Below are 24,289 nucleotides of genomic sequence, written 5' to 3' on the forward strand. Positions count from 1 at the left end.
GTCCTCCGACTTAATATCGCCATGATATTAAGTCGGAGGGTGCACAGAAAAGCAGTTTTTATTGCTCTTCTGTCGACTTTCCCGGTGCCCGAAGAAATTAGCGCCTACCTTTGTGTAGGCGTTAATTTCTGAAAGCAAAATGTGCGGCTTGGCTGCACATTTTGTTTTCTGAATCGCGCAGGAATACCTAATAGGGCCATCAACATGCATTTGCATGTTGCGGGCGCTATTAGGTTCGGGGGGTTGGACGCGCTTTTTCGGCCCCTTACTGAATAAGGAGTAACGCTAGCGCGTCAAAAATGCGCATCCAATGGCGGGTTAATAGTGTGCTCCGTTGGAGCGCACTGTACTGTATCGGCCCAATTATCGTCGACAGTAGCGCACCAAATAGCGTCAACTTTCATGGTGGCGCTATTTGGTGCAAAAGCCGGCAGCCGGCGGCGCACCGCTGTGGTGTGAAGGCTGTGGGCTTTTGCAGGATTCATCATTCTGCGAAAAATGATGAATCCAGGCCTAAGTTGGAGGAAGGAGAGGAGTGCGGGCAATAATGTTTTCTCCATTATCGCTGGCAGTACTGTAGGAAATAGCACCACCTTTTCCTGTGGTACTATTGGGTAAAACCACGGTAGGAAAAAACACACCGCTGCCGTGCGGCTGGCTGTATACTTTCGCCCTCGCCCCTTTTTTCGCCCGCGGTCCGTAGCGGAATGATGAAGCCTGCTATATTTATAGCGGAATGATGAAGCCCGGGGTACATTTACAGCTGCGCCGGTCAATGCGAATTTTCTCCTTTAGCAAAAAAAAGCAGGGATCGATTATGTAACGCGATGTTTAGCGCGTCCTTGGTTCAGCGGCCAAAAAGAAGAAGGAGAAGGAGCGCCTCCTTGTGCGCGTGCGGATGGCAGAGCTTTGCTTTCATTTTCTCCAGAGCTGCAGCGGGCAGCCCAGCCGTCCACCCCCAACCTCTCCCCGCCTCTCCGGGGGCGGAAGAGAGGAGGAGCCGGGGCGGCCAGCGCCGCCTCTTCTTCCTGCCGCTTTTCGAGCACCTCTCGCGGTACTTCCCGGCTGGGCTCCGGTTTCCCTTGCCCCCAAGCACGGGTCGGCGGTGCTTGCAGGCGGGATCGGAAGGCTGAGACTCGCCTCCGGGAAGGGGGCAGGATGGAGGAAGAGCAGCAGCAGCAGCAGCAGGGTGAGGATGAGGTTGAGGAGGCAGATCTCCATCATTCCCCATAGCCCCAGTGAGTGAGTGTTCGGCAGGGATTGGGCCGCAGAACCGGGTCATCGGCAGGTCGCGGGCAACCTGCAGACCGCAGCTGAGCACTGGAGGGTGATGGGAAGCGTGGAAAAGACTAAGCCAGTACTTTTGCAGGGCTTGGGCAAGGTGCATCTCGAGTCCCTTATAAAAGTGTGATGACTTGGAGCTACAGTCAAAAATGTGGATGCAGAAGTGCGCCAGCTTAAAACGCGAAGAGAATTTGCAGATATTTTGGTAGTTCTCTTGATTGCTTTGCCTTCTGTTTACTTTCCGCTTAAGATCATACTCTTGAGGGCTGCGTCACGGCTGAGTTTGTGAACCGTATGTTATGGGTGTGGGATTAAGAACTTGTAGCCTGACATTGGGGATTAGTAACCGTTTGGACCAAGGCAAAACCTGGAAGATTTTAAACCTGCTGAAGGGGGAAAGCAAAATAATCTCCTGTTTAGTTAGCCCATGGCGACAGGAGTGGTTCTAGGTCCCCTAGAGCAGGTGTGACCAAGTCCAGTCCGAGTCTAGAGTTACAAACGGGACATGTTTTCAGATAGGTTGCCCCCTCCCCCCCTCTGGTAGATCAGTGTTTTTCATCAGGGACTGCCTGGTGGTCAGATTTTCAAGATAACCTAGAGAGCCAGCCCAGATTGTGGCTAATTGGCACTTTGCAAAAACTGAAATAGGCACTCCCTCCCTGGTTTAAAAAAAAAAAAATACTATCTTCACTCAAGCCACCATCTGCAACCTCCCTCTTTAAATCTCCCAATGCTTAGCATCCTGTATGACCACATAGGTTGCACATCCCAAAAGCCAGCCCTGTCCACAGTGAATGTGTGAGAGAGATTTGCATATCTGCCTCCATTGTATGCCAAAGGATCTCCTGCATATTTATTGTCAATATGCTGAATATCAGATTGACCAGGTGGTCCCCAAGGGCCAGGTTGAAAAGCACCCTTTCTAAGTGCACTGGAGGTGGGTAGTGCCAAATTAAGGTGGAGCTGTGTGGATGAGATATCGGGACTTTCCCTATCAGTAGCAAGCAGAAACTGAAAAGATGGCACAGGAGACAGTTTAGGTTTCTCTGTAGCTGGGACTCGGGCAGCTGCCAGATAGGAGTGCAGAGTCCTGCTCGCTGGTAATGTGACCCAGTTTCCACCTCTTTGTTCTTGGTTTCAGCAGGTGCCTTTCCACATTCTCTCACTGTGGCTGCTTGCAGCTCAGGTGTTCCTCCTCCCCCTTGCATTCCAGCCATACCTGCGGCACAGAGAGCCCCCGCCATCCTGGCTGTGATTGGCTGATTGTGCATCGGTCACCTTTACATCAGGTGCCAGGGGAGGCGAGGGTTGTCTGCAGCTTGTTCTGACCAGTTCATCCTTTCCACAGTGCTGCTGATAAAGACTTGACTCTGTGCTCTCTTCTTTATAGCACGAGGCTAATGGATTTCTGCAGAAGTGGGCCAGTTAGTCTGACCTCAGTGGTGGCTAATTCAAGTCACTACCAAAGGAAAGGCTGATGCAAGATGGGATGAAAAAGCGAGGCCTCTAATACAGGGCTGGAAGCATCCCCAGGCGCTAGGTCACCCAGATGCCTAAAATTTGGCCCGCTGCACCTGGGAGAGGAGTCACTGTTGGCAGTCAGGAGTGGAGTTGGGCCACAGGCTGGCCGGTAAACAGAAAGAGTTTGGATGGTGTAGAAGGGCTGGTACTAAGAGAAAGCAAAAAGCAAACAGCCACAAAAAAAGCAGATCAGATAAGGAAAAAAGGATAAGATGATAAAAATAAAGGGATCAGATGAATCGGTTAACTATCTCAGCTGTGCATGGAATGCCTTGCAAACACCCCCCCCCCCCCCCCCCCCATTATCTAGCTACATTTCAGCTGGAGGTATTCAAAAGTAGGCATTTCTGTGGATAACTCAAAAGCTAGCCAGTTAAATGACTTTGAATATCCGCTTCTTAATGTGTATGTAATTGGGGGATTGGGATGCACAAGACAAATATATTTTTTTCTTACCAGGAGCTGTTCAGAACCTTTGTTGAGGCTTCATGATAGGTACAATGGGAATGGCAGGGAGGACAGGCGCTAGACAGCCAAGTGTTGTACACCCAGAAGAATGACTAGAAGAAAGTACTTTTCCCTTCTTGGGATGTACATTGATTACATCCATAGGGGAAGTGTTGCAACCTGCCAAAGGGTGCAGAGGTCACAGAGGTGATGGGAGGGGAAGAGGTAGGTTTCAGAAGAGAGGTGGAGTTGGATGGATGAAGGAAAGGGTGGAAGGATGAGATGAGGAGCAGGTTTTGGTGAAGACTAGGTTAAGAGCGTGGAGAAAGTGAGAGGTGGAAGAGTTGTGATTGTTGAATGGGTGAGCCAGAGACTAGAAGGGTTAAAGCATCAAAGCCAGACAGTGGTGAAGGCCTCATAATAGTAAGTATTCCCTTGGTACCACTACTGCTTAACATGTCTATAGTGCTAGACGACACATGTAGCGCTGTACAAACATTAAAAAAAAAAAATTCCATGCTTAATAGAGCTTACAATCCTATATGGCAAACATACAGTACAAGAGACTTTGGGTATTTCATAAAGCATGACAATGTTGTCATTTCCCCGTCTGACACTGGTTAAGGCAATGCATGAGACTTTTCCCTGAGGAGTTAGTGTGCTTTCTTCTGGACTGATAAGCATCAGTTTTTTTTTTTCTTTTTATTTCAAATCCATTTTTATTACTTTTTTTAACAAAGATTTCACCAGGTCAACCAATACATTTTGATGTGCAGGCTAGTGGATTGCTCAGTTCATCACCATGTGCTTCTTTGTTCCAACTATCAACTTGGAAAGGAAGAAATCCTACAAACTCCTGATCCCCCTCCCCCATTATACCATAACAATAACAATCAGGAAGGTCAATGTTCCAGAATAACATAAGCGTAGGTGGGCAGCACCCTACTCATAATCATAATGTGGTGTTTAGCCCTGTGCGGAAGCGATCCCATGTTTTCAGAAAAACTCTACGCTTAAATGGTTTGGTCGATCTTTTCTATATGCCACTCCAAAACACATTGATGATGCACAGCTATTTTCAATTGTGTTCTTGTAGGGAGGGGTCTCCAAGGATAACATTTCTCCAGGACAGTCTTCTTTGCTAACAGCAATATCTTCAGTCTCTGTTATTTAGAATGAGTATTTTTTCAAAGGTGACCAATTGCAGTTTGTCAGATAAAAAGAGGCGGGCCTCCAAAGTAATCCTTGTTCCAGTGAGCCCGCTAATGTAGTTCTGCACTTTACCCCGCAAAATCTCAGAATATTTGCCCATGACCAAAATAAATGGCCCAGGGTAGCGCTCGTTGCCTGGTGTTTAAGACAATGATCAGAGTGAGAGATCTGCATTGCATGTGCGCGCTTACGTGAGACCTGTGCTCACATTAGAAATTTATACTGAGCTTCCCTCAGGCTTACTTTGGAAGTGACAGAGCTCACATGAGCAAATAATTTTAAATAAATAGTGACACTTTTTCTTTTAATATGTATTTTAAGTATGTGAAGGCACAGAAGAGGAACTTAGAGAAAGAAAGAAGAAAAACTGCAAAGAGAACAAGGAACTGCCTCCAGAGGAGAAATCCAAAACGTCCCTGAGCGCAGGAAGATCTTCTTCAAAATGTAAGCTGAGAGCAGATCAATCAGAGCAAGAAGCACTGCATGTCTGTGGGTGATGGATTTCTGTAGATTTTTAAAATACTTTTGGTAGACAATAACATTGTTTTCATCATTTCTTTGGGATCATTTCTGTTGTGTTTAACTAGATTTTATGGACGACTGGGTTGCGTGGTGCTAGATGGGGTGCATTTATTGTTTGTTTGTGGTTTTTTTTTATTTGTTTTTTATTCTGTTATGTCTTTGTTATTGATGGGTTTATGGTATTTTGCCGTGTTTTATATTAGTTAGACATGCAAAATAACCTAAGTGATCTTTTATTGTATGTGGTTATACTCTATATATGTTCTGCTTGAATTGTACCAGAACTAGGAGTGCTCAGGTCATCTAGTGAGAAAATAAGAACAAATAAATGTTGACGTACTGTAAGTATAGCTATGAATAGATTTTGTGTGTGTGTATGTACATGAGCTCTACATTGAAAGGGATTTGTCTGGCTAATTTGGCACGTAGCTCTTTGTGGTATCAAAAAAATCCAGATGCTTTCACTAGCCCCAAGTTAGCAGTATGGCTAATTAGCCAGATGACTCGGGGACAGTTGGGATGCATTCTGGGGCAGAATAAAGTTATCCAGTTAACGAAATGATAGCGGATATGTTTAGCTGTGCAGCAGTGCCACTGAATTTTCGGTATAAGTTAGCCTGTTACGTTTATCTGGTTAACTTAGCTGGACATTCTGCAGCTGAATATTGCTGATATATCCACACATGCATGCATACATGTACACTTTTATATGGGATCGCTTTGTTTTATAATGATGCATTAAGGGCCTAATTTATCATGTAGTTTGTCCCTAAACACAAAGTAGAACAGCCTTGATAAATCAAGCTGTTAGTTTGTATAGTATTGATGAAACATAGAAACATAGAAATGACGGCAGAAGAAGACCAAATGGCCCATCCAGTCTGCCCAGCAAGCTTCCCTCATTTCTTCTCCCATACTTATCTGTTTCTCTTAGCTCTTGGTTCTAATTCCCTTCCACCCCCGCCATTAATGTAGAGAGCGGTGGAGGAGCTGCATCCAAGTGAAATATCTAGCTTGATTAGTTAGAGGTAGTAGGAGTAGTAACCGCCGCAATAAGCAAGCTACACCTATGCTTATTTGTTTTTACCCAGATTATGTTATACAGCCCTTATTGGTTGTTTATCTTCTCCCCTGCCGTTGAAGCAGGGAGCTATGCTGGATATGCGTGAGGTATCAGTTTTTTTCTTCTCCCCTGCCGTTGAAGCAGAGAGCTATGCTGGATATGCATCGAAAGTGAAGTATCAGGCACATTTGGTTTGGGGTAGTAGTAACATTTGGTTTGGGGTAGTAACCGCCGTGACAAGCCAGCTACTCCCCGCCGTGACAAGCCAGCTACTCCCCGCTTTGTGAGTGCGAACCCTTTTTTCTTCTCCCCTGCCGTTTAAGCAGAGAGCTCTGCTGGATGTGTGAAGTAACAGTTTTTCTTTTCCCCTGCTGTTGAAGCAGAGAACTATGCTGGATATGCATTGAAAGTGAAGTATAAGAATGGAGTGATCAAGCTAGTTGAAAGGCATCAGGAATAGAGGAAGGTGGAGGTAGTAATTTGGATATTTGGTTTGGGGTAGTAACCGCCGTAACAAGCCAGCTACTCCCGTCTTTGTGAGTGCAAATCCTTTTTTCCACATTTCCTCTTGCTGTTGAATCTTAGAGTGATGTTGGAGTCACAGTAACCATGTGTATGTTTATTGACTAAGGGTATTGTCTCCAGGCAGTAGCCATCATTCTGGCGAGTCACCCACTCTTCATTGGCGGCCTCTTGACTTTATGGATCCACAGTGTTTATCCCACGCCCCTTTGAAGTCCTTCACAGTTCTGGTCTTCACCACTTCCTCCGGAAGGGATACTAGCATTAGAAAGTCAGATATCTGCTTTTTAGACACTTGGAGTAATGCATGATGGGAACTCAATTTACCGGGTGGGTGCAGGGGCTTTGCTTCCCACAGAAAATTAAAGAGTAGGATGTTTGGATCCCTGGTGGTGGTTTTCACTGGGGTCCGTGGATGGTTGAGCTGTGGGAGAAATTCCCCCACGTGTACTGATTCATTAGTCATATTGGAAGCGATTCTCCCTAAGTCACCTGGTGACAAAGTTCATAGGTACTTCAGTGCTTAATGAAGTATTTAACTGGCCTACACTGGGCAAGTTTTGACTACATCCTTTAGAAAATTGTCCCCTTTCTGGTCAAGGCTGTCATGGATAATGCACCACAGAAGAAAAAAATAGTTGGGATTTTATTCTTGCAGAGTCCCAAGTGGTATTGTAGGAAAATAGTATTGCCTTTGGCACAGTTTACCTGTGTTGAATTGCAGTACTAATGTCCAGATGCTCATTCCATTAACTTGATTATTTAGGATGCTGCCAGGTACTTGTAGCCTGGTTTGGCCACTGTTGGAAACAGGATGCTGGGCTTCATGGACCTCTGCATGACCCAGTATGGCAACTTCTTATGTTCTTAATGCTCCCTGGGTCAAGTGCCTTTAACATAGCCCTATGCAACTGTTGCACCACAGCTGTATCTCTGTCCTTGTGTATCCCTCTCACAGGTGAGCAGATTCCACTGTTTTCAGCACACAAATCCCCTTTGTGCTGGGGAGATGGGCAGGGATAGTTTTGTGGACTGGACTTGGAATTTTTTTTTGTTGGTCTGGTTAAATGTTCAGGTCCACAAACTTCATAAGCTGTTCAAGATATATGCCTTATTAGCTTACTAGAGACAGCATCTCAATTAATGGTGTTCACGGTCTCCCGACAAGGACTGTGTTGGGAGGGACCGGATCTCGGTTTGTATATTCTGTCATCAATTAGGTAAAAAGGCAGCGCTCATTGAAACCTCCAAGAAGGGCATTGCTAAATGCTGCTCTTGGAGGTTTCACTTTAAAGCTTTATTTTTTTACCTGATTTTCGACAGCATATAAACCGAGATCTAGTCCCTCCCGATGCAGTTGAATGAAACACAGTCTGTGTCAGGGGACTGTGAACACCATTAATTGAGATGCTGTCTCTAGTAAGCTAACATATTTTGAACAGCTTATGAAGTTTGTGGACCTGAACATTTCTCCAAATCATTTTTTTTGTGGGTGTAATTACATAGGTGATTTGAGTTCTCCACCTACTTTGCCTGGCTGTTAAAAGGTCTTACAGCCTATTGAAACCCCAGGTTTCTCTGGGACCCGTATATGACTACTAGAACTGCATTTCTGGACTGGGTTACCTTTTCTAGAACATCCAGGATTACTTCTTGATTTCTTTTATGCGAGTTCTGCCTTATTGTAAGGGTTTCTTATTGTTCCAGAATGCAGTTTTAATAGTGCACCTGAATAGGTGGTGCCCTGAATAGGTGCCCTGTGCAAAAGACAATATGCTCTGTCTGCAAAGCCCTGTCTCTCAGGCTTGCACACAGATTACCCCCTCCGCCCCCACCACACACAGGCTCCCTTACACGCGCACAGACTCCCACTCACACATGCACACAGGGTGTCTTCAAGAACCCTTCTTCAGTTGCCACGGGATGAGGTCCACGGCCCTCTTCTCCTTTGGCTGCCATGAGATGGGAGTCCCATGGTGTCCCTCTCCTCCTTTGGTTGCTGCAGGCTGGGAACTGCGTCTGTCATCCTGCAGGCCTCTTCTTCTGGTGTTGGGCAGCCCTGATTGCATGAGCCTGAACCCTAAGTGGGTGGGCCATGGCTATGCCACTGTTGTGCATTGTGAACTGGTTAAAAGACAGGAAACAGACAGTAAGACTAACTGGTGAGTTCTCTCAGTGGAGGATGGTAAATAGTGCAGTGCCCTAGGGTTCTGTACTAGAACTGGTGCATTAAAATCTATTTAGCGCTCTCAAGTTAGGGAGTGATAGACATCTAATATACTGTCATTGTAGTTTATGGAGAAGTTCCCTATGTTTTTATATGCATTCTATAAATTAACAAAATAATACAATATTTATTGTTTTCACTTTTCTAAAGTTTTAGCATTCATAGCCATTAAGGACAAGACAGCCCAAGCAATGACAGGCATTTTTCGCTAGTAAAGCAATATATGTGCATATACTTGCTTTTTTCTCTTGGTTTAGTAAATTGATGACAACAGGTCATGTCTTTGAGCGTGAGTCTGTTTTTTATCTGTCTTTTCAGATGTAGCATGTCAGCATTTTGTCAAGCTATTCTTTGGCTGCCTTGCAGCCATCACCAGTGGCATGATGTACGCTGTCTACCTCTCGACATACCACGAGCGCAAGTTCTGGTTTTCTACCAGGCCGGTAAGATGTTTACCGAATAACCATGGTTGGAGAGGGAGAGTGCCTTTTGGTGTTAACGTGCAGGCCAGTGCATGGGATATGTGCAAACGCTGATGCGGGGTTTTTCTAAGAACTCTGCTAGGTAGGAGTCGGAACTGCACAGCCCTGCACTCTTGGCTAAGATCTTTATTTGGTTTCAGGGCCTAAGACTGTGATCATAGATAATTTTGATGAGGAAATGATAAGACAGGGTAAAGAGAGGGAGCCTGCTAAATTGCTTCCCTAGCTCTGCATGAATGCTCAGCAGTATGCTGTGTAACCTTGTTTAATTCTCACTGAGCTGGTGCATCTCTGCTGGCAATTACTATAATTAAAAGTAACTAGTTTATCAGTTTCATGAAATGATGAGAGAGAGGAGTTACTGAAGTAAGTACATTGTAAGCTAGAAACAGCAAAATGTACTTATCTTTACTCTTTGAACCGTTTTCTTTTTTTTTTTTTTTCTTGTTTGGGCCTGCTTTAGCCTTGTAGATATCCTTGGCCTTGCACAAACTCTGTAAACCTTTTCTAGGGCTGGGGGCAGGGGCCTCCGCTTTAATAGAAATGCTTTACCATGGTAGATGTACTACGCCCACTAGTTGCACCATCATTGGACAAAACAGTGTCCCTGGCAAGGGTTGCTTTTTGGCAGTTCTCCCCTTCTCCTGCCCCCTCCTATCCTGCCGTACTTGGTTTGCTGTGTGGGGGGGAAGGGTGGAGTTTTGCCGTGTGGTCAGGCAGCCGCACTGCATGCTGGGAATTACTGTTTTGTCCTTTCTCAGCTGGCTGTACGGTTCCTATGGCCCACCCCCATTTTGGGGCAGGCTGGGCTGTGGTTGAATAGCCCCAGGGAGCTTGCAGGCACATCTGCAGAGGCTGAGGAGGAAGTGACAGGCAGGGGGGCGGCTAATGCCTGGCTCCTGTCCTCTTTCCTCTGTTGGCGCCCTGAGATAGTCTTCCGTCTTGCCCACCCTTTGCCACGGCCCTGCCCACTAGATACAGCACCATTGTGGCAGAGACTAGAAAGAAAGTCCCAAGACTGAGGCACTCCCAAGACTTTTCCGCTCTTCACTTCTCATGGTGGAGCGGTCTGCATCATTCGGCTTCAGCCTGCAGCAAATCTCCCCCTCCCTGCCCCCTTTTTTTTTTTATTTTTTAAAACAAGACTGCATCAGCCTTTTCCGTCACAACCCCTCACCTCATGATGTTTGAGTTTTCAGACTCCTAGCATGAACCAACCCCACCATCCCTATAGGAAGGGGGGGGGGTGATCCAAATGGGGGTTAAGCCCACTTCTCTGCACAGTACACAGCCGTGGGGAGGAATGGCAGCTTTTTCTTCTTTGAACCCTTCCTTTAAAGGGAGTGAATGGAAGGCTCGGGAGTGTAAGCGGCAGTGACCATAAATCCCCAGATTCATTGTTGTTGTTCTGGGTTTAGGTAAAGTTGGTTTAATATACAAAATAAGTGAAAGGGCCACCTGCATTAGGACACGAGCAGGTTTAAGAGTAGAACTGGCTCGTGTCACGTGTGGAAGTAAGAATTTTGTTTCTGTCTTAGGAGCTGGAACGTGAAATCACTTTCCAGGGTGATGGTGCCGTTTATTACTCCTTCTACAAAGAGCTGCTGAGGGCTCCTTCGTTTGAGCGAGGTATGGTGAGTTGTATCTGGTGCCTGTCATTTAAAATACTGCTCTTTTTGGGGCCGATGGAATAAGGCGCGCCGAAGCAGCCGCAGGTTTGTGCGCGCCTCTACAAGCATTTGTACGTGCGAAAACCTATGGTGGGGATGTAATAAGGGTTTTGTGCCCGGGTGGGGGAGTAAACGCATACAGACGCACTTACAGACCCGTGGTTTGTTTGTTGTTTTTTTTTTCCTGTGCGAGTGCTTTCCAATGGCAATCAAAGGAGGCGATTAATCATAGGCAATGCAGGGAGCCGCAGTAATGCTACTGCGGGTTTTTTCACCACCACGTTCAGGGTATGAGTTAGTGTCCGCGCTGACTTGGGGGTGGGGGCGCATTTTATTCCATCGCTTGCAGTGGTGTGGTGTGGTTGTGTGTCCGTGCAGCTCTGGTGTGATTTTCTGTGGTTGTGTCCAGCTGTTGCCTGCGGGTTTGCCAAAGGATGACAGCAGGAGAGAGAGAGGATCCAGAGGGAGCAGGCGGAGAGAAGGGATGGTGAGGAGCAGGCTGTTTGGCTGGAACAGGCCACAGAAGGGTACAGAGGGAGCGGATTTTTTTTTTTTGTCTCAGGACCACGCTTCTGAGAGTGCCTGAGTCTGATGTCGTCGGGACCTAAAGATTGAGCTCCGGGGGTATCATGGGCCTGTATGAAGAGCTCAGGGAGGACATTGATTCCCCCCCCCCTCACAGAACGTGGACCTGCCATCTCAGGCCAAGTGAAGCTGCTTGGAGCCCTTTGGCCACCGGTTCTTTCCAGAACTCAGTGGCTGTGGTGGCTGGCACGGAGCAATCCACGTTCTCCCGTCCCTTCACCCAGGAACCGAGGGCCACGCTGAGGAGGGTCAAGCAGTGCATCAGATAAGCCACAGCAGCTTCGGGAGTGGCAGCAAATGAAGAGAGCGTTTTTCGACACAGCCGGTATGCCAAATGTGCTGGGAGCTATCGATTTGTACCCATGTGGCTCTCGCCCCAGCTCATGAAAGAGAGATGGCATAGCGGGATCAAAAACGTGACCACTCCCTCAATGTGCAAGTGGTCTGTAACGCTGACCAGAGGATTCTCGGTGAGGTGGCAAAATTCCCTGGCAGGAGCCATGATTCTTTCATCCTGGCACAGTCAGCACTGGCACAGCAATTCTCTGAACAGAAATATGGTGAAGGCTGGTGGCTTGGTAAGATATATAAAAAAAACTGACTTCTCTTTATTTACTGTGTGAGGATGGGGGTGTGTAGGTAAAGTCAGGGGCAAGTGTGCAGAAGAGGGACTAAAAGTCTAGTTAGTATGTTCTTTCTGTTACATGCGTGCCATCTTAAATTGGTTATTTGCCTGCAAGTTCACAAGTTTCTTTTGCTTTGCCTTTTAGTACGCATGCATGAGACAGACATTATACCCTGGGAGTTTCAAGCTGACATGTTTAAATGGATAATAGTCACAAAAGCAAACATGTATGCGACAGAATGTACTAATGTGCATGCAGTCAGATTTAGTTATTGTACGTGCTGAATGCTACATGGGCTCTTTCATGCCTAATAATTTGCCACATGTCAGCGTGAAGTGATGACCATCTAAGTCAGAATAGTAAGGGTTTATAGGGTGGCCAAGTGTGCATGATAAAATGTTTCAGTGGTTATTTTTCAGGAGTGGGTAAAGATGGCAGATAACTGAATAATCATATTTTGTTTTAGAAAAGATATAATTTTTTTTTGTTCTACAGGGGACGCTGGCTATGGATGTAGGTCGTGGCTGCTGACGCCATTGGTAGTGCCTCATACTGTTGCAGAAATAAAATATCAAGAGGCACATGTGAAAACTTGAGACATAATAGAGCGCACATTTGGCCTTCTTAAAAGTAGATTCAGGTGTGTGGACCTCACCGGAAAAAGTTGCTGATATTGTGGCAGCATGCTGTATGCTCCATAATATAGCCCTTCGTAATGGCATCGAGCATGAATTGAATCCGGATCTGGAAACAGAGCCAGAGATGTGCGCTCCAGCTCCAGAGATTGACATCACAGCGAGGGGGAATGAATTTAGATGAAAGGTCATCACTGACTATTTTGGCTGACCAGCACCATTCCCTGCTGGACTGATCCAGAAAGATCTGGAAATGTGTTTTTCTAAATACTGTTTACTGTTATGATGATAAAAGTTTATATTTTTTAATTGTTTGTTTTTTTTTAATTGTTCTGTATCTGCGTTGGATGTTGTTCTTGGTAGGGGTGGTCTTTGGGGGTTGCCAGGCTATTTTCCAGGGTCCAGTGGTACACAGAGCTGGGCAGGCAACACATATTGCACACCTGCCAAGCTTAGCAACCATGTTGCAGCTAATTTGCCTTAACACCAGGGTGGTAGTCTCTGGGCTCAGATATCAGTACTTTTAAACTAGTGTGATAGGAACTGGAGATTTCCACATTGTTTTGGAAGGTGAAGGGAAGTGGGAAAGGGGGATGGAAATAGAGAGGGGTTAGTGAAGATAGTAATGGGAATGGGGGTTAGTACTGGGAGAGTGGGAGAGGAAGGTATTAGGATAAACCCATGCTTTGGGAGGGGGGGGGGGGGGGGGGGCAAAAGAGAGAGTAGTGGGGTTGGGGAATTTTTGAGAGGGGAAAGGAGGATGGGAAAGGGTGGGTGGAAGTAACACTTGGAAGGGGGTTAGTAGTGGGGGAAGGGTAGAATAAGATGCCAGATTCTTGCTTAGCTCTGCGCCTAGATAGGTACTCGGCTAAGTGCCTTTAATGTCGATCGGGCACCCAGAAAAGCACCTAGCCAAGTTGGCCACTCGAGTACCAATATAGGTGCCCAACAAAGTGCCTAGTAAAATGGACAGATTGGTGACGAGCAGCCAGCTTAACTAGGCGCTTTTCTGGGTGCCTGAGCGGCCACATTCGTGCCCAGCTGAGCACCTATCTCACAGCCTTATTTATTTATTTATTTAAATCTTTTCTATACCGTCGTTAGGAAGGATCCGTCACAACAGTTTACAATAAGGCACATAAAATAAGGATGCTGAGATACATTAATTTACATGCGTGCCATAATGATTCGGTGGATTATCACCCATGAAAATATTTGCCATTTTTTCTGCAGCACAGTTATTTGAAATATTAAAAATACATTTCAGGGTCATACTTTCACTAATAGGGAGACCCTTTCGCTCGCTCACTTTTATGCGCGGATTATCGGCGTGCCTTTTTAGCACAGATGTGGCCACTTAGGGCCTTACTGCGCCTAAGAACGCGCATTACTTCATGAGTGTGCGGATTTGTGCTCACAGATCATTTGCATAATTTTTTATTTTTTTTTTACATTTCTGCGGAAGCGGCAGCTTTAGCCGTGCACGGTGATTAAAACCCGCGCTCTATACCTAGCGCCTGTTTTGCCGCGGATCTTATTACATCGGCCCCTTTGAGAGGTTGACAGAAGTTCCTTCTTCTCATTGTCTTGCAGGAAATTAAATCTTGAATGCTTTTTATTTTTTACCAGCTGGCCTCAACTATATTCTTATGTTGCAAGGCATTCTCTACATGAGTGGTTCCCAAACCTGTCCTGGGGACCCCACAACCAGTCAGGTTTTCAGGATATCCGCAATGAATATGCATGAGATAAATTTGCCTATCTTGGTATAGGCAAATCTGTCTCTTGCATATTCATTGCAGATATCCTGTAAACCCAACTGACTGGAGTTCCCACAGGGCAGGTTTGGGAACATCTGCTCTAAATCATTTTTTCTAATTCTCATTAACCAAGCAGCTTTTGAGGGTCAGACCAATTCTGCCAGGTAAGGAACTTCTGTCTGATTCTCAGCAGGCTCCTCCAGATATAAAAGTATATTTGTGTGTGTGTGTGTGTGTGTAAATGGTGGGCAGGTGCTAGGCAAGGTGCCAGTGTACTAGTGGCACCTTTTGGATCATTTTAGATTAGCAGTGGTGGCCACTGACGGGTTTTTTTTTTTTTTGCAGTGAAATAGTATTTAGCTACTGTGAGTGTGTACTTTGGAGAGGGGGGGAGAAGAGTGAGAAGAGAGGGATAAACCAGCTTGTAGAGGCCTAGATAGAGCAGTAGAAATTTTTCGCAAGCTTGGTGGTCATGTGGCCACCTGTCAAATTGGTGACCATATCAGATTTAATAGTTGCCTGGTTTATCTCTGCCTTCCTGGCCAGGCAGATTACCTCTCTGTAAAGGGGTTATGCGCAGTAGAATCCAGCTGTTTTGTTCGGCTTAGGAAAGTCTGTATTGAAAGAAAAAAAAAAAACCCATGAAAACAAGAAAAAATAGCTGTTGGATTGAACACTTGGAGCAGTCTCTAGAGGTGGAGGTGAGGAAGAACAGAATTTCAAGAAAGAATGGGACAAGAACAGAGGAGCCTTAGTGTAGAGGTGGGCAAGTGGGACAGACTAGATGGGCCCTGTAGTTTCTGCCATGATGGTTTGTATTTCTGTGTTTCCTCTTTCTGTAAATGTATTATTGGTCCCAATAATGGCAGCCAGTGCAGAGCGATTTGCCCAGTATCTATGCAGTACTACGCAGGTACTCGCCGTTTTGTAAGAGAACCCCATGCATGAACCAGGGAAGCCGTGTCCACTGTGGTACTGCTTAAAATTCAGAGACTCGTGAGAACTGCCACACCTTGGAGGGATGAGGGAGGAGGGAAGCACTAAAATGAAATGGAAACAAATTGTGCAAGACCATGGGAGCGGTAATATTCAGTCACTGGCTAGATTGCAAAACTAGCCGGATAAACTTGTCTGGCTAACTTTGGCGAGAGATTCAGTGGTGCAGCTGCACTCTTGACTAACTTTATCTGGCTAACTTTAGGAACCGATCTTCGACATGACCAGAGTTAGTTAAGTATATTTCCTGGCTAATTCACCCAGCTAACTTAACTCTGCCGGGGATGCCCCTACATTACCCGGCTAAATCCATCCATAATTAGCTGGATAAGGGCCCAACATTTTCAAAAGATGGCATTTAGCCTGAGAACTCTGACGTTTTTTGGCTAAATGCCTCTGAACATGAACCTCGTGGTGTATTGGTCTAAACATCATGAAGGCAATTTTCAAAGCCATTTAGAAGAGGATGTAACTTGAGAGACCAAGTTGTTCAGTCAATGTTTACTCAACAATTATTGAATGAAGACAGCAATGACCCTGAGATGGGTCATGTTGCTTGTGGACAGTACTCGGTCTGCCCACAATCCTGTTCAAACAATTTTCCTTTTGCTAAATTGAGGACATTTTATACCCAGAGCTCGTACATCATGTGCTTTCAGTTTGTGTATATCATCTGGGGTCCATGTAATCTCTTATATATTAGTAAAACCAAGAGAGTCTTAAAGACACGTATGATGGAGCATCACAGCACCTGGTCCCTCCGCTTGTAGAACATTGGGTAACTACTGGACACTTTTTGATGATTTGACTTTTCGGTATAAGATCAACCAGTGGTAAATATGTGAGGAGGCAATCACGATATTCTGCTTATACAACACAACAGTAGTGGATTTTTAAGTTACATACAGTACAGCCTCATGGACTGAATAAAGAAGTTGATCTGTATTTCTGTGATTTAGATTGGTATGATAGACTAGTGCGTGGGCATATCTCATGTAGGCAGTTTCAATTGGTTAGTTTAGTTTGTTAGAGTGATGTATATAATAGATCAGAGAGTGGGCATATCTTACATAGGCAGCTTACATAGGCATAGCCGTTGAAGCATAGCTCTCTGCTTCAATGGCAGGGGAGAAAGACCGACACTTCAGGCATATCCAGCATAGCTCTCTGCTTCAACGGCAGGGGGAATGAAGAAAAGTGGCTCTATATACAGACAACAACCAACAAGGACTGAATTACATGGGTAAACAACAAACAAGAACTGAATTACTTGGGTAAACAAATAAACATGGGTGTAGCTTGCTTATTGCGGCGGTTACTACCCCTAACTAATTAAGCTAGATATTTCACTTAGATGCAGTTCCACACTGCTCTCTACATTAATGGTGGGGGTGGAAGGGAAATAGAACCAAAAGGTTACTAAGAGCCAAGAGAAACAGATAAGTATGAGAAAAAAAAAAGGTGCGAAGCTTGCTGGGCAGACTTGATGGGCCGTTTGGTCTTCTTCTGCCTTCATTTCTATGTTTCTATTTTTCTATATTAATAGGATCATTCATCAAAATGTGATACTAATGATATTGCATTTCATGAATGCAAATTTTTCATAAGGGTGGGATCGGGGAGGGATTTTGAGTGGGATTAATGAAAATGAAGGGCATTTTTCGCACTGTGTGACAGCACACCGCGTGTAATTGCACGCTTCTAATGCCAGAAATAACTACACCATATTTTTCCTGGTGTTCAGCTGTGCGAAATGCCCAAAACGGCCATAATGCAATTTGCGATGAAGATTGCAAATTGCATTTTGATCATTTTTGGGCTTACAGAGAGGGGAGAGGGAGTGGAGAGAGAGCCTCTGGGGAGGTCTTCACAGTATTCAACTATTTATATCACTATAGGAAGGCCAGTTAATAGCTCGAGGTGAGGTGTTGGTGGGAGTTTAGGGGCCAATTTTAGATGCGGAGTGAGATGTACGAACAGCACAGTACACCTCAGTGAAGATTTGACTGCATTTGGAGTGAGGAAAGTCTCACAGTTGAGATTTCTACAATGTTCTCTCACCCTAGCTTGATAGTATCCTGGAATAGAGCCCATCAAGGGGTAAATTTGATTGCTCGTTGGCGGCTGTGCAGCATGATGCCATTTTTCAAAACAGCCAGTATATAAGATGTCCTGGGAGTTGGTTTATTTATTTGAAACTTTTTTTATACCAAGATTCATTTGCACATCACATCGGTTTACATGGAACAGGTAGTAAAAAAACATTGATAATATATGGAGAAAGGAAAAGCAACATCTCAAAAACCATGACTGGGGGTTACAATGTTAAAAACAAGGAATAAATAAACATGGTGTGTAAATGCAAAAGGGAGAGGAAAAGGACCAGTGGTGAGGAGGGAATGAGCAATGATTAAGAGTTGTTAAGGGGAGGGGATTATGTAAAGGCCTGTTTGAAAAGCCAGGTTTATAGTTTTTTCTTAAATGTCTGGGTGCAGTGTTCCTGACGAAGGTCAGAGGGCATAGAGTTCCAGATTGAAGGTCCGGCTATAGTGCACGTTCTTTTGTAGAGATGAGATGCGTAAGTTTGGGTGAGGGTGTGTGTATGGTTCCTTTGTAGGCGGATCTGGTGGGTCTATTTGAGGTATGGAAGTGTAGGAAGTCATTTAGCCAGTGAACATTTTGCTTGTGTAGTGTCTTGTGTATGATTGTGAGACTCTTATGGAGAATTCTGAAGGAAATTGGGAGCCAGTGGAGGTCTTTAAGGATAGACGTGATATGATCCTTTCTGCGAGTATTAGTGAGGACTCTAGCGGCAGCATTTTGTAGCATTTGGAGTGGTTTGATGGTGGTTGTGGGGAGGCCTAGAAGTAGGGTGTTACAGTAGTCTATTTTGGAGAATATTGTGGCCTGAAGGACAGTACAGAAATCATTGAAGTGGAGAAGGGGTCTTAGTTTTTTTTTTAGAACATGAAGTTTGTAGTAGCAATCCTTCATAGTGGAGTTGATGATTTTTTTTAGGTTCAGTTGGTTATCTAGAATGATGCCTAGATCTCGTACATGTTGGGAGATAGATACCGCAGGGTCAGATGGGGTAAGGTTATTATGGTGAGGTGAGATAAGGAGCTCAGTTTTGGAAGTATTAAGGGCGAAATTGAGATTTGTGAGGAAATGGTTAATCGATGTGAGACAGTTTTCCCAGGTCTTGAGGGATTTGGAAATAGATTCTGTAATGGGGATAAGGATGTCGTCCACGTAGATGAAGTGTGAGAGACCTAGATCGGCAAGGAGCTGGCATAGAGGCAGTAAGTAAATATTGAAAAGAGTAGGGGAAAGAGATGAGCCTTGGGGTATGTCTCAAGTTAAACTGATGGGACTAGATTTACTATTACCTATTCTGACCTTGTGTCTATTATCCAGATAAGATTAAAACCAGCGAAGGGCGGTAATTGTAATGCCAATTTCAATGAGTCGATTTAGTAGAATGTTCTGGCTGATGGTATCAAATGCAGATGATATATCTAGCATTGCAAGTATGTAAGAGTGGCCATTGTCTAATCCTTTGAGAAGAGTGTCCGTGAGGGAGATTAGGAGGGTTTCAGTGTTGAAAACTTTGCGGAAACCAAATTAGGAAGGGATTAGGACATTGATATTCGCAAGCACAGACTACTGTAACTCTCTGCTATTGGTACTACCTCAAGTTACTATTAGACCGCTCCAAATATTGCAAAATTCCATTGCGAGAATATTGACAGGCAAAAAGAAAAGAGACCACATCACAGGAACACTTGCTGAACTACACTGGCTGCCTGTCGAACAAAGAATACAATACAAAGCACTGTGTATAATTCATAAACTAATTCATGATGAAAAGGCCGACTGGCTTAACACGGCACTTCGCGTACATGTACCACACAGAAACCTGAGATCAGTTAATAAGGCACTACTAACTGTTCTCTTTGTCAAATCAGCACGCCTCACTCAAGCAAGGGAGAGAGCCCTGTCGTTGGCTGGACTGGTTCTGTGGAACTCCATGCCACTCGAACTTACCTGAAGCTATTTAAAACTAGTCTAAAAATCTGGCTTTTCAAACAAGCTTTTTATAAAGACAAAGAGAAGGAGGAAAACAAGTGAAAGCTAAGTAAGCATCAAGTAATCAGTTTTTTTTTTTCCTTAACATCTCCAAATACATATTAACATTAGACTTGAACCGTTTAGCAGGTTTTCAACCAACATTTAAGCTTTAATTATCACATAGCTGTATTATTAAAGTATGTTACCGTTCCATGATGGCACATGTTTAACTTGTAATCTATACCAATTAACCTTTAAACTCCTTTTGTGCCTTTTTGTAAACCATTGTGATGGTGATTTAAACTTAATGACGGTATAGAAAAGTTTTTAAATAAATAAATAAATAAATTTGTGTTTTTCTAGATGATTAGAGAGTTGGAGGTTGACTACCTTTTCCATGAGTTTTGCTAAAAAGGGTAGGTTTGAGATTGGCTGATAGTTTGCAGGTTCTGCAGGGTCGAGGTTAGGTTTCTTCAGTATAGGTTTGACAATGGCTTATTTTCAATGAGGCAGGGACATTTCCGAGAGTGAGGGAACAGTTGATGATTTCAGCTAGGGATTTGGCTATTATGTTTGGGATGGGTGCGATGAAGGTTTACTTTTCTTTAAGGAGTCCAGGGTAGCATTAGGATTTTTTGGGAGGGTGCTGAGGTGGGGGGTGGATGGTGGAAAACGTGACATAAGCTTAGAGATTTTGTCATTGAAAAAGTTGGCAAGTTCGTCACATTTGCTTTTGGAGTCTTTGGTTTTGGCTTTAAAGATTTTCTTGAATAAATATTTTTTGTGCCTTTGTTCAGCATGTTTGGTGCTGAAACATTGTGGCTATCTGTAGCTCTTTTGAGTAAGCGTTTTGTTGCACAGGTCACTTTAAATGGACTGCTCATTATTGCTGCTATACTTTCCTCAGTCTACTCACCGTTTATTGAAGAGGAAGCACAGAGGTGTTCCCAGGGTCAGAAGCCCCACCCATGCAGCATTGACGATGTCATTTGCCAGCGACCAGAAGCCTAATAAAAAGGCCACACTGCCGGCAGCAGGCCACAGGCAAAGGGCCTGCCCCTTTGCTGACACATTTGCTGGCATATTTGTTGCTAATTCTTTTATTTGTTAGGTTGGCTAGGATAGTTTTAAAGGGTTTTTGTTTTGTTTTTTTTGTAATTTTGAGAGATTACTAATTACTTCTAGCCCTGTAATTTCTGGTAGGGGGAAATATGCATCTGGCTCTGTATGGTAGGGGGAGGGGGGTTGTATGCCATTGACTAATCTTAGGTCCTTAAATGGGGATAGGAGTTGTGCTATGGCCCTTTTTTTTTTTTTTTTTCTTTTTTTTTTTTTAATTATATATATTAATGTATTATCAGTGAGGAGGAGCAAAGGGGATTTTATTCTGCCTCCTAGTTTTGGGGAAAAGTCCAGATATCACTATGGAAACAGGGCATACAGAGGCCAATGCTTTTATTTTGAATTAGATGTGCCCCACTGCCCCTCACCCCCCTGATTCTCTTACATCAGGCTAGAGAAAGGCATCGGGGTGGGGAAGTTGTTATGGTGCTTAATGAGAAGTTGCCGGTAAAATTTCTGCCTCATAAATTGGGTGGGGAGAGTGTGGCTATTTAATGCAGGAACTGGACTTGCAGTGTGCTTTACTGCCCGCCTGGCTTATCTCAGCAATATTTGAATATACTTTTGGATTTTATTACCTCATTATCCTTAAGTTCCCCTAATTTATTAGTAGAGGATTTTAATATTCAGGTTGATAATTTGTCAGACACTTTACAACAGTTGAGACAATGGGTTATCTGACGTGGAGACTTGGACACACAAAGCAGGACACACAATAGATTTACTATTGGTTCCAAGTGCTTTCTTATCTCTTAATGTTGTGAGTGAGTTAAAACTTAGTGGAGTTCCCTTTGTCAGATCATTTCTTGATCTCCTTTAGGTTTTGCCCATTAATGGATTTGAGGTTTCAGGGAGGCTCAAAAGTTTATCAAACAAGAGGAAAGGTAGATGTGAATAAGTTTAGAGCAGAGTGGAATCTAAACAAGGACCAGTTTAAAGAAAGTTCTCTGACTGTCATGGCTGATTCATTGTCAGATTTGACAGACAGTTAATATGGTGGCTCCAGTAGGAATGTTATTTGTAGGCGCGTCTCAAGCTTTACTGGCTTTCTGCTTATTTTTGAAAAAGGAGATGATGAAGAGAGAGTGATTTTGGAGGGAGCTCAAAATGTTGAGAATGAAAAATGGCCTATCAGTTAGCATGCGATACAGAGAGCAATTTGGGTCCCAACAACGGGTTTATTATATGTCTAAGTTACAGGGGGCTATTAATCGCCCTCATGACGTATTTCAATTAGCAAACCATTTAGAGGAGTTCCCGGAGGTAATATCCGAGGAAGTTTTAGATGTTTCTATCTTTGCACAGTTTTGTGAGACCAGGATTTCTAACTTGACCTCCTCTTTAGGGACGTCTTTCCTAGATTGGGATTTGTTTTTGGAAGGGGAGGAGAGGATAAGATCCGTGTTCGGTTTTTGAGCCTGTGACTTCGACTGAGGTGGCAGGGGTACTTAAGGCTTTGAGGTCATCACATAGTCCTTACAAAGCTTATCCTTTGGGATATTTTTCTTAGTCTGGCGATGCAGTTAGTAAATGAATTGATTACAGGAGGGGATTTTTCCAGAGCAACGTGAAAGGGCAGTTGTGTGACCAATTTAAAAAAAAACAAAACAAAAAAAAAACAACTCTTCACTATCTTGAGCTGACCCAAGTAATTATCTCCCTATTTCTATTCTTCCCTCCGCAGGAAAGGTGATTGAGAAATTGGTTTTGACGCAACTTGTCAATTACATGGAGGATAATGATATTTTGAGTGATCTTCCGAGTGGATTTAGGCGTAGACACAGCATGGAAATAGTGTTGGTTTCAGTGGCAGATATTGTGCTCATGAATTAGACCAAAAGTACCCCGTTTATAGTTATGCTAGACATAGTCTCTGCATTTGATTCTGTTCCCTATAGTTTATTGCTTAAAGGGTTTCGAGAGGTTGGAATTCTTTTCCTTTAGGGCGCTTTTTGGAGGTACATGTGGGGCATACATTTTCAGCTTGGGTTCCGATGTGGAGTCCCCCAAGGCTCATCTCTTCCCCTCTTTTGTTTAATATTTATCTGAGCCCATTATGCCGGCTATTAATGAATTTGGGAGTCTTCTTTAGGTTATATATGCTAGTGTTCCCTGTAAAGAGCTCCATGAACGATACAGCAAATACTATAGGGACTACTATTGAGGAAGTAAATTGGTGGCTTAATAATGGCCTAATAACTGAAAATCAGAAAAATAGAGGTTCTACCTGTATTGGGGTTAGGAAAGGCAATCCTGTTTCCCAGAGTGTGTGTGGATGGAATTGAAGTGGGGTCTGTAAAGGTTGCCCAGGATATAGTTGTTAGTTTTTGAAAGTTCATTTTCATTTCAGAGCCACCTGGAAAGGGTTGTGAGAGATGTTTTCTTCAAACTACGTAAATTGCGACATTTTAAGATTTGTCTTAAGTCAGGGGGATTTTAAAATCCTGATCCATTCCTTTGTGTTCTCTTTTCTGGATTATGGGAATGCTTTGTATATTGGTTTACCAAAATGCCATTTGCGCTTGCTCTAGTTACTGTCAAATGCGGCTGCTCGGCTCGTGGCCAGATGCGCAGTAGGAGATCATATTTCACCAGTTTTGCATCAGCTGCAATGGGTGAAGTTTAAGATTCTTGTGTTGGTTCATTGCGTGCTCTGTGGTCCTTGATCCCGATTTATTTAAAAAGCGTTCTCTCATTGCCTCAGTTGCAGCACTCTTTTTAAGATCTTGTAATAAGCAATTGCTGTCGCTGCCTGAGGCTGTCTGCCAGGCTCCATCCTATGAGTCCCACGCTGGTTTTTTTTTTTTTGGTGGTTCCATTTTTTTTTCTTTGTTTAAACAATTTTTATTGCATTGCAAAAAAACAGACAAACATCAAAGGGTACAGCGGGAGCACCGTGGCTCTTGTGTGAGCCCGCTGTCCAATATAACAAACATGGCAAGTGGGTGTTTATTATTAATACAATCAACTATACTTCCTCATTACCCCATCTTGGAGCTAATCCCCCCCCCAACCCTAGCAAAGTCCTTGCTCCCCTGACTCCCCCCTTCCCCTTGTTCAGAAATTAGTGCACTGTGTTACCAATTGTCACAAAGTAAGTCCAGACCCTCCTCCTCAGCCATTTAGGACCAGGCTTCTGGAGCGGTGTGACAGAGACTTGAAGGTATACCCGCCAGGTTTGCAGAAAGTTGCCCCTATGTCTTGGCGAGGTCCAAGAAATTCTACTTTCCATCTGCAAGAGCCGATGTAGGCGGTTGCGCCATTCCCAAAAGAATGGTGGTGTCAGGCTTTTCCAGTGCAGCAGGATTAGTTTTTTGCCCACGTAGCAGGCTTTGCGAAAGAACAAACGAGAGCCCCTTCCTCGTATGAGGTACAACGGGATCCAATCAAACACTATCAGAAAAGGTGACGGAGTTACTGCTATGCCTAACAAGTCTGCCGGATATTGAATAATGCGCTCTCAGTATCGTTCAATGTGCGTGCAACTCCAAAACAGGTGGATAAGTGTTCCCTCTGCCTTGCTACATTTCCCACAAGTGGGCGA

At 44.2% G+C, this 24,289-nt stretch overlaps 1 protein-coding gene and 1 long non-coding RNA gene across 6 annotated transcripts in view; both read left to right on the plus strand.

Moving 5' to 3' along the window:
* The first annotated feature begins 767 nt into the window (after positions 1 to 767).
* DPY19L4 (dpy-19 like 4) overlaps positions 768 to 24,289 on the plus strand; it is a 132,645-nt gene continuing 109,123 nt past the window's right edge. The window contains exons 1-4 of one of the 5 annotated variants that reach the window (XM_029591718.1): positions 768 to 1,238; positions 4,786 to 4,908; positions 9,117 to 9,241; positions 10,819 to 10,909. In XM_029591718.1, the coding sequence (XP_029447578.1) occupies positions 899 to 1,238; positions 4,786 to 4,908; positions 9,117 to 9,241; positions 10,819 to 10,909 (679 nt within the window). In that variant the 5' untranslated portion in view covers positions 768 to 898. Of the gene's footprint in view, positions 1,239 to 1,358; positions 1,490 to 4,782; positions 4,909 to 9,116; positions 9,242 to 10,818; positions 10,910 to 24,289 lie in introns of those variants that run through there. The other 4 variants (XM_029591717.1, XM_029591720.1, XM_029591719.1 and 1 more) reach the window with 4 other exon arrangements.
* LOC115085553 lies at positions 10,921 to 13,102 on the plus strand. Its single transcript, XR_003854894.1, has 2 exons — positions 10,921 to 12,113; positions 12,657 to 13,102. It is a non-coding gene; the product is annotated as an uncharacterized LOC115085553 (long non-coding RNA).

The sequence above is a fragment of the Rhinatrema bivittatum genome, chromosome 2, assembly GCF_901001135.1.
Source record: "Rhinatrema bivittatum chromosome 2, aRhiBiv1.1, whole genome shotgun sequence".
Classification (NCBI taxonomy): domain Eukaryota; kingdom Metazoa; phylum Chordata; class Amphibia; order Gymnophiona; family Rhinatrematidae; genus Rhinatrema; species Rhinatrema bivittatum.